Source organism: Pantherophis guttatus, chromosome 2, assembly GCF_059756535.1.
Source record: "Pantherophis guttatus breed Tessera chromosome 2, ASM5975653v1, whole genome shotgun sequence".
NCBI lineage: Eukaryota > Metazoa > Chordata > Lepidosauria > Squamata > Colubridae > Pantherophis > Pantherophis guttatus.
In genome coordinates, this window is record NC_142064.1 from 71,241,528 (window position 1) to 71,255,054 (window position 13,527).

Consider the following 13,527-nt stretch of genomic DNA (forward strand, 5'->3'; position numbering starts at 1 on the left):
ATTGAATCGGGTACTGAAAGCTTGAAATAGTTGGCATCTAGCTTTTGAGGTCTGACCAGGCATAATCCACCTTCTGTCTTCATGGATGTAGGGACCAGAACCTGGCTTTGAAACAAAACAATGGTAAGATTTCCAAACTAAGGTTCGTCATCCAGTGTCCCTTTCTCTGTGTCTAGTGATAAGGAAGATGTGACACAATTACTTTTATATTCTGGGTCAGTGTTTCTCAAATTTGGGAACTTTAGGATGGGTGAACTTCAACTCGAGGAATTCTCCCTCCATCTTAAAGTAGCTAAGTTTGAGAAAGTCTGCTCTGAATGAACCTGAATCTCTGCGCTACCACCGAACTGACAATTTGGAGCATTAACAGAAATTGGTGTTAGCTTTGCTCGCTGTAAAATCTGCTCTAGCCAATAGAACAGCTCTACAAGCGTGGATGGATCACACTTTGAGGAGGGGCAGAGGAAACCGAGGGCAAGACAAACATTTGAAAGGAGGGATTTCATGGGAGAACCCCTAGGCTCTCCTTCATTCTGGAAACATACTGAAAGGATCCCAATAGTGATATATTGATTTTGATATACTTACATTTTGAAAAAATTATTATCCAAAGATTATTGGCTCTGTAGACCTTCACGTCACAGATAAAGGGAGCTGAAGCTAAAATAGGATAATAGCCTTTAAATCCCCTTCTGTAACTACTCAGTTCTTCCCTGTCAGCAAGATTAAAGCGATCAACAACAGTGTCTCCTTCCCCGCCCCCCTTTCCCATGCCTGCATCCCATCCTGAGTTTTAGCAACAACTGGAGTGAGTGAAGAGTGACTGGAGTGAAATGTGAGGCTGCAGCTCTAGTCGCGAATGCTCCAAGCAGGAAGAAGCAGAGCCGGAAAACCGTGGCAAGAAACACCTCTGAAAACGTGGGTGGTGGGCTAGAGAGTGTCACCCATGAGAAATTTCAGTCAAAAGAAGCAACTTTCCATCTCGGATGGAAAAGCAGCTGAAACGCCACTGGAGTCTTCTGCAGAATGCAAGGCAGCCGAGCACATAGACACCCAAGCGACTATTCCCTATGGATTGCAGTTGTTCCAGGAAACTGAGAAGTACTTGGGTGAGGAAGAGGAGGAGGAAGAGCAGAAGAGACTCCTTTCAATATTTGCATTTGACCCCACTTTGGCTTCTGGAACATTAGCTCCCTCCTCAGTGCTCAACATTAATGTTGGTGGCCGAACCTACCATCTCACATACCAGGCAGTGGCCACCTATCCCAACACCCGCCTCGGACGCTTGGTTACTTCCACTGATCGCCATTGCCAGCTAGGCCTCTGTGATGACTACGCGGTTCAGGGGGATGAGTATTTCTTTGACCGAGACCCTGCGGTTTTCCAGCTGGTCTACAACTTCTATGCTTCCGGGGTGTTACAGGTACAAAATGAGCTGTGCCCCCACAGCTTCTTGGAAGAGTTGAGCTACTGGGGGGTCCGTCTCAAATACACGCCCCGCTGCTGCCGGATCTGCTTCGAAGAGAGATGCGATGAGCTGAATGACCAACTGAAAGTGCAAGAGGAGCTCCGTGCTCAGGCAGCCGTCCAGGAGAGCGAGGCTCTCTTCTGCCACATGCGCTATGCCGCGCAACGGTGGCGCCTTTGGAACCTCATGGAGAAGCCCTTCTCTTCCACCATGGCCAAAGCAGTGGGGGTTGCCTCCAGTTTCTTTGTTCTCATATCCGTGGTGGCCCTTGCTCTCAACACAGTCGAGGACTTGCAGCAGAAGGACAAAGTCACTGGAGAGCTACGGCCAGTGTTGGAACACGTGGAGACCTTCTGCGTGGCCTTCTTCACTCTAGAGTACATACTGCGACTGCTCTCTACCCCTGACTTACACCGCTTTGCTAGTAGCGCTCTCAATGCTGTGGACCTCATTGCTATTCTGCCCCTCTACCTTCAGCTGTTGCTGGAGCTTTTTATCGATGAAACCCACACTGGTGGGCATGGGTCCCAACATGAACATGAGATTGAGAAAGTGGGGCGAGTGGGCAAAGTAGGGCAAGTGCTACGCATCATGCGCCTGATGCGCATTTTTCGCATTCTGAAGCTAGCCCGCCATTCCACAGGGCTCCGAGCCTTTGGCTTCACTCTGCGCCAGTGTTACCAGCAGGTGGGTTGTCTCCTGCTCTTCATCGTCCTGGGCATCTCTGCCTTTTCAGCCATGGTCTACACTGTGGAGCATGACGTTGTTAGCACAAACTTCACCAGCATTCCTCAGGCCTGGTGGTGGGCTGCCGTAAGTACCTGCTGTACTCTTTTGAGACCTGACCCTCTCTTCTTGCTCTTTATTTAGAAAAGCTGCTTGTTATGAAAGCAGCAGGATATGCCCAGATTTTGAACATCTGTTCTGAGACTTTGGTTTTAGAGGAGATGTAAATGCAGACACCCCACCCCACTTCCTACTGTAAGCTTCAGTACATCTGTTTCAGTAGATCAGTCTGTAATCAGTGAAGCTCAGCTTGAACTGGATGTCTTTTTGTGGCAGTGTTCTGCACGGGTGGTCTTCTTGCAGCGCTCAAGGCTACTGCATGAGAAAGAAGAAAGCAGAGAAAGGAAAACATATTGGAAGCCTGAAATTTGCAGAGCTTTCTGCATGCTTTTTTAAAAAAAATTCAGAGGTTTCTATATGCCAACTGACAGCTAGCTATTACTTATTTATGGAGGTAGTAAGGATGATTTCAGTCGGGGCTCAGTGGCTAAAACGCTGAGCTTGTCAATCGAAAGGTCGGCAGTTCAGTGGTTTGAATCCCTAGTGCCATGTAATGGGGTGAGCTCCCGTTACTTGTCCCAGCTTCTGCCAACCTAGCAGTCCGAAAGTACGTAAAAAATGCAAGTAGAAAAATAGGAACCACCTTTGGTGGGAAGGTAACAGCATTCTGTGAGCCTTTGCTATTGAGTCATGCTGGCCACAGGGCCACAGAGACGTCTTCGGACAGCACTGGCTCTTCGGCTTTGAAATGGAGATGAGCACTGCCCCCTAGAGTCGGGAACAACTAGCATATATGTGCGAGAGGAACCTTTATCTTTTAAAGGATGGTTTCACCTAATAATGTATCAAGAATAAATGAGATTGATGCCCACAAAACATGTAGAACTTATAGTTGGCACGGCCCTTTGTTTCTGAAAAATCAGGAGACAGGAAGATGCCAGGCATGATCACAGATGACAGACACAGAAGTTCCTCGGGCGGTTCCCAAAACAACTGACAATAAATCAGAGCATGAGATGAGCTTTCTTTTTTATTTTTATTAAGCCAGTAACAATGGCCAAAAATAACAAAATGGGAGAGGTGGCTGGGTCACTGGATTGTAATGTGATACGGAATTTATAATTTATAGACCTGTTGTTGAAATACAATAGAGGCTGCCACTAGTGATGGATGAAAATTGTATTCCCAATAAATCTGGTTCCTGGATAAACAACAACTGGACAAAGGTGTGTTCTGCAAATTTCTCTGTGATCTTTTCTCTCAGCTGTTCTTTGCTAAATTGCCAGGGTTAATCAAAAATGGAAACTGGAATTACCATCTTACGTCAAGAGCTGGCTGGGTGGATGGATATTCTACCGTATATCCAATGTTGGCTTTGCTCCATGTGGCGCAATATGCATGCATCATCCCATGTGATAGATTCTGCGTTGGGGTATATATAGTTTTCTACATATACTTCCAGGGAGGAAAAAATGCCTTGTGTTACCTTGATTTACCCCTGGAATTGAAAAATAAGACTACCATTTAAGAAAGTTCAGGAACACGAATATTGTCCAATGGGAAATGTAAATGGCTCTGTAAACAGCTGCATCCAAGGTGATTATAAAATTGGAGTGGTTCTAGCATCTGCTCCAGAAGTTGTCAAGCCAATTTAGGAATACATAGCATGCTACGACACATCTCCACTAATGCTTTCTCTTTGAAGTTAGAGGACAACAGTCGAAGTACACATCATTGTTAGTGTTTTACTCAGATGTATGTGAACTGACTACATGTTTATGATCATCCATAATCTGATTAATAATATCACCCAGAATCAGGGTACCAACTAATAGAAAGCAAAGTATCCTCATGAATAAATCCTGAAGATGAATGGGCTTTGCTCAATTCTAATACTTGCTGGTGACATTAAATAACACATCTGCAACATAATTTATTCTGCATATGGGTGATATATATTAGCAATTCTTCCTTCAGTAATCCTGCTAAATTGCCTGGAGTAGCAGCTGAAGACAAGATTCTTCACTGACCACAACATGCAATTGTTTTGAGCTTCATTCAAATGAGCCCTGACAACACTAGTTGTGACTTGTTAAACAACTGAGTACAACCTATGGCTCCTTTCACAGGTTCCTCTAGTCCCGTGTTACTCAACCTTGGCAACTTGAAGATGGGTGGACTTCAACTCCCAGAATGCTCCAGCCAGCCAATTTGAGAGTTGAATTCCACTCGTCCTCAAGTTGCCAAGGTTGAGAAACTGATGAATGAATCAGACAGATTCATTCTTTGTAACCCCGAGGTGGGGAACCTGTGGGTCTCCACATGTTACTAAATTAAAACTTGCACCAAATCCAGCTACTATGCAGAGCAATAGTGTTAAGTGGTATTTGAGCAGCAACTGGAGACCTTGGGCTTCAGTGGTGGGATTCAAATTTTTTTACTACCGGTTCTGTGGGTGTGGCTTGGTGGCCGTGGCGTGGCTTGGTGGCCGTGGCTTGGTGGCCGTGGCAGGGGAAGGATACTGTAAAATCTCCATTTCCTCCCGATCAGCTGGGACTAGGGAGGCAAAGAAGAGATGGGGGCGGGGCCAGTCAGAGGTGGTATTTACGGTTTCTCCGAACTACTCAAAATTTCCGCTATCAGTTCTCCAGAACTGGTCAGAACCTGCTGAATACCACCTCTGCTGGGCTTCCCAGCCTTGCTTTAATGCAAGTCCATACAGTTTCATAGGTATTAAGTGGAAGCCATGACAGGTCCCGTAAGCCATGACACGTCATCATACAATCATACAAATGATTCCAATTACATAATGGCTCAATTGTGATGTGGAAGATGTCATTAAAATGGTGATGTCACAACATCTATGGTGGTGCCACCTCCCTTCCATAGACTGTATGTGCATAGAAGTAGCAGAAACACATATGCAGGAATAACTGCACAGAATTTTTTTTACCCCAATTGAATTGTGCCTAGCTGGTTGAGATGAGAAGGCACTAAATACTGTGCAGAAAATAATATTGCATTTTTTTCTTTACCAATTCACATTCAATGAAGGTGAAGAAGAATGTTTATTCAAATTAGTTTTCAAAGGAAAAGTGGGGCTTAAGTGAAATGTTTATGTTGTGTTCCTGTATGTCCTAAAGGTGCTTTTTCAAGAGGCAACCGGACTTTCTGGTTTTTCTTTGAAGACGTTTCGCTTCTCATCCAAGCTCTGTGCTGAAGAAGCTTCTTGGATGAGAAGCGAAACATCTTCAAAGAAAAACCAGAAAGTCCAGTTGCCTCTTGAAAAAGCGTCTTTGGGAAAACCATGACCAGAATGACTGAGAATCTCCACAGACATTGTGTTCCTATACTTCAGCTATCAGCAAGATGGCTAAGGGGCATAAGGGTCCTTTTGTCAGGGTACGGTCGTCATTCTGGTTGACAGTTCTTGAGTTTCTTGGATTTCAGCTTCATGCCAGGGAAATATATAGATGTGGAAACACCTCTTGTAGGGCTGTCCCAGAATGGGAGAGTTGAAGAACCCATAGGCTTGAAAGACAGGTACAGAAATTAAAACCACATGCAGCAGCACCGAGGACAACTCTAAGCTCAAAGGTGCTTTTTCCAAAAGGCAAGTGGACTTTCTTGGTTTTTTTCCTTTCAAAACGTTTTACATTTTTATATATATATATATATATATATTTGGAAAAAGCACACGACCTGGATGACTGAGAATCTCCATAGATCAGGGGTCCTCAACCTCTGGTTTGTGGATCGACACTGGACTATGAGTCCAGTGGTGGGATTCAGTCAGTTCGGCCCAGTTCGGGTGGACCAGTTGTTAAATTGCTGGCTGGTCCCTCCCCTCCCCACCCCACCTCTTCCAGGAGTCCCCCCGCAGCCAGTTTTTGCTTCCAGGAGGCTGCAGAGAGGCCTGCTAGGCCCAAAACGGGGTGCCGGGGTGTGTGGTGCAGCCCCCACATAGCCCATTTTTGCTTCCAGGGGGTGCAGGGAGGCCTACTAGGCCCAAAACAGGGCATAGGAGGGCATGGGGGCCCCCACAGGCAGTTTTTGCTCCCAGGAGGGAGCAGGGAGGCCTACTATGCCCAAAACAGGGCACGGGAGAGTGGGGCAGCCTCCCCGCAGCCCCTTTTTGCTGCCTGTCAAACCCCCTGGCCACGCCCATCATGGCCACGCCCACCCAGCTGGTCATTAGGGCAGAGAAACAGTTGTTAAATTATTTGAATCCGACCACTGGCTGTGACACACCAGAAACTGGGCCATGCAAACAAGTGAAGCCCCATCTATGGGATGCAGGCAGCATGTGAAATCATACCACCCCCTCCGGTCCGCCGAAAAAAACTCTCTCTACAGAACCAGTCCCTGGTACCCAAAAGATTGGGGGCCACTGCCATAGATAACTATTCCTAATCAAAATTAATATTTCCCCAAATTCCTGAAAAGGGAGAAGGAGAACAGGAGCCTTTTTCCTAGAAAAAGGTCGGCCTTTGATCTGCGGCAAAGCACAATTGAATAGCTTTAGACTAGCTAGCCTGGCTGGCATCGGGGCCACCCTTGTTCTCACGTTTCCATGCACGAAGCACTGAGGAACAGAAAGAAACTTCCACCCCAGAGTACGTACAAATATAGTCACATGTATAATTCAGAGCAGCGTTTTTCTTGATGATCCGCTTTTCTGTCCCAGCTGTACCTAACATGAAAGACGATGAAATCACACCAAGAACAACGCAGAGCTACTTTCCTATGCTCTCCAGGAAATCACATGAGTGAAAAATGCTGTTCTGTAACTGCTGGCTATTGTCAATAACACGTCTCCCTTTCATCTTGTTGTTTATTTTCCAAGCTATTTCTCCGCCATTTACATTCAATTCCCGTGAGCCAATTTCCATTGGAGCCCCAGACTAATCACATTTCTCTCAGGTGCGCCCTATGAACAAATTCCCCCAGCTCTGCATCTGAAAAGTCAGACTCGTTATCAAGCATAGCAACAATCCCAACAATTAAACAAAAATATAGGAATTTCCCTATTTGCATTTCCCCCCCTAAATCTACATGCAAATCACCTCTGTGAGAGGATGTTCAGCAAGCTTCCGAAAGGCCACGAAGCTGCAATGGTTTGACACAATATAAATAGAATTTGGTCTCACCAGGAAAGCAGCAGATCATTCAAAAATGATCACAGGAGAAGTATTTAGTGAATTGTGAGTTTTACTTTTGTGAGTATATGTCAGACAGTGTATCCTAGGGCCTAACTAAAGATGGGCTCAGCCCTGGATTGATCATTAAGCAAAATAAATATGCACAGATGGTCCTTGACTTACAACAGTTCATTTAGTGGCCATTCAAAGTTACAACAGCACTGAAAAAAATGACATGCCCGTTTTTCACACTTACGACCATTGCAGCATCCTCATGGTCATGTGATCAAAATACAGCTGCTTGGCAGCTGGTTCATATTTATGATGGTTGCAGAGTCCCGGGGTCATGTGATCATCTTTTGCGACCTTCTGACAAGCAAAGACAATGGGAAAGCCAGACTCACTTAACAACCATGTTACTAACTTAACAACTGCAGTGATTCACTTAACTGTACCAAGAAAGGTTGTAAAATGAGCCGTGGTGGTGCAGTGGTTAGAGGGCAGTACTGCAGGCTACTTCTGCTGATCACCGGCTGCCAGCAGTTTGGCAGTTCAAATCTCACCAGGCTCAAGGTTGACACAGCCTTCCATCCTTCCGAAGTTGGTAAAATGAGGACCCAGATTGTTGAGGGCAGTACGCTGACTCTGTAAACCCCTTAGAGTGGGCTGTAAATCACTATGAAGCAGTATATAAGTCTTAAGTGCTATTACTATTGCTATACAAATGTTTCACTTAGCAATAAATTCTGGGCTCAATTGTGGTCACAAGTCAAGGACTACCTGTACTTAGGTAGTCCCAAGAGAAAGAGGACCCCCTAGAGATTTCCCTCCTAGCTTTCATGCCCTTAACTCTTTTGCCGCTACACTCAATTTTGGTTTTCAGCACTGACTGAATTTTAGTGTCAGGTAAGTAATGGAACAGCTGAGGGGCATCATACTCAAAGCATCAGTGGGCCTTTTTCACAGCTGAGAGCTGCATTTTGTTATTAAGATTCAGCTACCAAGCCCTTCAGGGGACCAGATGCATCCCTTTTAGTCATACATTCCTTTCAGGGAGGACTGATTTTTGTCCTTTATCCTGGCTTCTGGCTGAGACTTATTTAAAAGCTTAATGCAAGAGACGTAACGATTTGTGTACATAGTTTAAAATGAAGCAAGCCGCTGGGTATCAGTTTTTTTGACGCCAAATTTTGTGGGCAAAGGTTGAGGTGCGGGGTGGGAAACCTTCAAAAACAAGGGGGAAACTAGTGGCACCATTCCTGTCCTAAAAAAATACTAGATAATTATGTTTCTCTCAGGAAGAGGCACCAGGCTGAAGCCCACCCTTGAGACTTGTTATCTAATAATATGGGCTACCCCTGCAGATGAATTAGCAGTATGTTTTAGCAGGCTTTTATAGAGATTACTGTAGAAGGCAGAGTTCTCATGCAACAATGTGGGACCCCTTTTTACTATTTTGATAATCTAAGACAGTGGTTCTCAACCTTTTCTTCACCAGGGACCCCCTTTAAATATCTTTTGTGGCCATGAATCATGGCCACCGACCCCCCCAAGATTTAAGATTTAAATCATAATATTTCTTCAAGATTCACGGACTTCCTATGACATCATCATAGCCCACCCTTCCCAAGGGTCTGCGGATCGCAGGTTGAGAACCACTGATCTGTGATCCTCTATCGAAAAGTCCACTTCTTGCTCATCTGAATGATTTCCCCCACTCCTTTATTTACCTAAAGGTAAGCCTTTCTACTGTGGGATATGGAGACATGTATCCGGAGACCCACCTGGGACGGGTGTTTGCGTTCCTCTGCATCGCTTTTGGGATCATCCTGAACGGCATGCCCATCTCCGTCCTCTACAATAAATTCTCGGATTACTACGGCAAGCTGAAAGCGTACGAGTACACGGCCATACAGAAAGACCGGGGGAAAGTGGAGTTCGTGCAACGGGCCATGAAGAAGATGTCGGAGTGTTACGGAAAGCGATCAGCCCCATCCCCAAGCCACAGATACAATTAATACAGGTGGTCCTTGACTTACAACTGTTCATTTAGTGACTGTTCAAAGTTACGATCGTGGAAAAAAAGTGACTTAGGGCCGTTTGCACACTTACGACCATGGCAGCATCTCCTTGGTCATGTGATCAAACTTCAGACGCTTGGCAACTGAGTCATATTTGTGACAGTTATTGTCCCAGGGTCACGTGATCATTTTCAGCGACCTTCTGACGAGCAAAGTCCACGGGGAAGCCAGATTCACTTAACAGCTGAGTTGCTAACTTAAGAACTGCAGTGATTCGCTTAGCAACTGTGGCAAGAAAGGTCGTAAAATGGGGCAAAAGTCACTTAACGTTTGACTCACTTAGCAACAGAAATTTGGGGGTCAATTGTGGTCGTAGGTCGAGGAATACCTGTACTCCGGAAAGAGACGGAGGAGGAGGATGGACTTAGAAATGACACTTAAAGCTTCATTTAAAGAGAGAGATTTGTGTTGAGTTCCTCTTTCTTATTAATTTGCTTAATACAGATTCCAACTCATATTCAAACAGCTGATAATGCCTTGAAACCGGGATCCAACAACGAGTCAAGGAAGAAGATGCTAAGAACCAGGATAAATAGTATGCAATGTCAGATGTTTGGTCTGCAGATACGATCTGTCAAAGGAGTACAGATAGTCCTCGAGTTACGACAGTTTGTTTAGTGACTGTTTGAAGTTACAACGGCACTGAAAAAAGTGACTTATGACCGTTTTTCACACTTATGACCATTGCAGCATCCCCATAGTCACATGATCAAAATTCAGATGCTTGGCAACTGACTGATACCGTATGTATGACAATTGCAGTGTCCTGGCTCATGTGATCCACTTTTTGCTACCGTCTGACAATCAAAGTCAACGGGGAAGCCGGATTCGCTTAAGAACGGCAGTGATTCACTTAGCAACTGTGGCAAGGAAGGTCATAAAATAAGGCAAAATTCACTTAACAGCTGTCTCAGAAACAGAAATATTGGGTTCAATTGCGGTCGTAAATTGAGGACTACTTTTATGGACATCTCTACTGGTGTGGCAGATGTTTTGGAGACTGTCACGCAGAAATGTGTCCATTTTACTACATAATTTTGATTGCAAAGAAGAACAGTTGGAAGTACTTTTCTTCCAGTCTTCCACAGTCCAATTTATCTGAAAAGCACAATGTTGAAGATTCGTTTAAACGAATAAGGAATGCCAAAATCTCCCAGACATTCAGATTCACATGTTTTATGTATCCACATTCATAACAATAATATTAGGGTCAAGACAGTTACTTCTTTTTCTTTATGATTTTCTTCATCTCTCTTTAACTGTTTTCTGAATCTAGGGCATATGAAATTAGGATTAGGTTGTCAGGGTAAATTTTAGAAATAGTTTTCTAAGTAATAAAATACCAGTGTTTGCTAATTGATGCCCATATATAACCTAAAGAATGAAACAGAAGTAGCGAGAGAGTGATGTAACAGCATGGGACATGCCAAATCAAATGTCCAATTGAAATGTAAAGAACTAAAATGTGTAATTTAGTAATCCAAATGCATAATCCACATAGCTTCCAATATAACAACTGTAGCATAATTCACTTTAATTTTTTTATTTGTTTGGCTATATTGGCTTTATATAATATTACAGAAGAGTCAAACTTTCCCTAGTTGGCACCTCTGCTTTTTTTACATTAAGACCCAAAATTCAGCCTGATGTTTGGTCAAAGAGCAAACTGAGCATCTTGTAGAGCAAGGCTGCTAAAGAGAGAGCTCACGCCAGACAGGCTGTTGACTTCCTCGCATGTATTGTGCGGGACTAACAACTGAGCCTGGTGGCACCTTCTGGAATGGAAGAAATTCTCCACAACTTTTGTGAAGTCAGTGCTGTAACCTTCAAGAACAGCTTTAGCCTCACAGTTGAGTCTGTGGGTGAATACTCTCACATCAGACTGATGTCATTAATTCTGTTGAGACAATTTTAGATAGATAAATAAATAGATGATACATATATAGATGATAGATGATGATAGAGATAGATAGATAGATAGATAGATAGATAGATAGATAGATAGATAGATAAGGATGGATGATATTCCACTCAAGAGTAGGAAAGGGAAATTCTTGTTAGCTGTGGATAATTAATTTTAGAAAAGCTTCAGTAGGTAGGCCGAAACCAATAGGGTAGAATTTTCTCCCATTATTTTTGGATGGTGGGAGTTATATAGTCCTTTCTGTCTGTCTTCCTTCCTTTCTCTCTCTCTCTCTCTTGCTCTCTTTTGTTTTCTTTCTTTTCATGATAAACTCATTTAAAGTTTACAGTAAATGCTTCTACTGTTTTGAATCAGGTTCTCTTTTCAACAATGTAGGTGGCTTTGAGGACCATAAAAATGGGGAACTAAGGCTCATTCCTGATAGAGAAGATCCAATTTTGGAGTTACTACTGAAGGAAATAATTTGCGCCATTCTCCTAGCTTTGTATAAACATTGCATCCAGACTCCTGGCTGGACAAACCGCCAGGGAGGAATTACACTTACATTGCAGTTACTGCCAGTGCACTTCCAAGATCAATTCAAAGTGCTGCTTGTTATCCTAAATGATGCCGCAGCAGTTTGTGTCAGGAAATGCTTCAGGAAAACTGAATCTGCTTCTCCAGGCTGGTCATTTGTAGAGGGCCTTGGGAAAGGCTGGTCATTTGTAGAGGGCCTTGGGACTAACAGAGAGAAAGTCTGCCATTTAATTCCCATAAAATGGGGAATTTCATGGGAATTAAACGGCAGACTTTCTCTCTGTTAGTCCCCACTCTGTAGAATAACCCCCCCCCAAGAATTGAGAAAGGAGATATTTTGGAAATAACCCAAAGCAGTTCTATTCCAGTGAGCCTTTGGCTTTTTTTATCATGCTTTTATTGTGACTTCAGTTCTTTTTGGTTTTGCTTGTTTTAATTATATGACACCCGGAGTCTTTTGGGATTGGGGTGGATTAAAAGTACCAGTGAAGAAGCGAATTTATCCAATGGTCCTCTCAGTAGATGCACAGGGTTTACTTCTTTGGGGACTCTACTGGCCAGATCCAGGTTATCTACGCTGGAAGGCCACTACAATGCAGTCTGATACAGAACCCTCTAAATATTCCGAGATTCCACGTTAAAACTCAGCAGGTACCCTTGTTAACATGCAGGAGAGAAATCACAAAGTAGGAAAATAAAAACCCCAATTTTCATACGAATCACATACTCAAATGTTATTATGGGGATTGCAGTATATCAGAGAACGGTTTTGTGTCTGACTATGAGTTTCTCCCCTGCCTCTGTTCTTCAGATGCATGAGCCTCTTTTCATCTGCAACCAACATGGTCTCTGGGCCTCAAGTCTTGAATGATAGATCAACACATCAGGAAAGGCTTTGTTAGACAACTGGGAATATAGGGAATGTAGTGAAGATTCAGCAAACACACATTTGTTCCCAGATGCTACCTCAGCCTTAGATTAGTTGTGAGACAGTTGACTTGTTTTGCTGAACATTCATTTTTTAATAAACTAAATATTGTATGTCTTGTGCTTGCTGGTTACTATTGAATTATGAAAATGACCAAATCCTCTGCTGATTGATCAAAGAAGGAAGATGATTCTCTGCAGAGCTATCCTCAAGGTACAGCCCCAAAAGTCAGCTTGGGGCCACAAAAGTTCCAACAAAGCTGTGACAGTTCAGTTGAAGCACTGTGCATTAAAAAACAGGAGGATCTTTGATTATATCATTGTGCCATCAGCTTCACCTTTTTAACCACCTCTAGTTCTTTTGTTAGATTTCTTTCTCGTTACCCAGAAGGCAAGATTTCTGGAATTTGTTGAAAGGGATTCCCGTTCTATTTGAAATTCCATTCTAACAGAATAACAGATTTGGAAGAGACTTTGGAGGTCGGCTAGTCCAACCTCCTGCTCAAACAGGAAATTCTATACCAGGGTTGTCAAACTCGTGGCCCGCGGGCCAGATGCGTCACGCACTGGCCATGCCCACCCCCTTTTTAGCAAAGGGGGGGAAGTCACAATACGTCATATGACGATGCAAGTTTGACACCCCTGCTCTACACCATTTCAGACAAATGGTTGTCCAATCTCTTT

At 43.8% G+C, this 13,527-nt stretch overlaps 1 protein-coding gene across 2 annotated transcripts; it reads left to right on the plus strand.

Annotated features, from left to right (window-relative positions):
- Window positions 1-699: 699 nt before the first annotated feature.
- Window positions 700-12,962, plus strand: KCNV2 (potassium voltage-gated channel modifier subfamily V member 2). 2 transcript variants are annotated; one of them, XM_034411255.3, is made up of 3 exons: window positions 700-2,281; window positions 9,132-9,418; window positions 9,921-12,962. In XM_034411255.3, exons 1-2 carry the CDS (start codon window positions 947-949, stop codon window positions 9,411-9,413), a joined length of 1,617 nt encoding a protein of 538 aa, XP_034267146.1. In that variant the 5' UTR covers window positions 700-946; the 3' UTR covers window positions 9,414-9,418; window positions 9,921-12,962. The 2 variants fall into 2 exon arrangements, with proteins under 2 accessions (XP_034267146.1, XP_034267145.1); XM_034411254.3 differs by having other exon boundaries at window positions 701-2,281; window positions 9,132-12,962.
- Window positions 12,963-13,527: the final 565 nt, after the last annotated feature.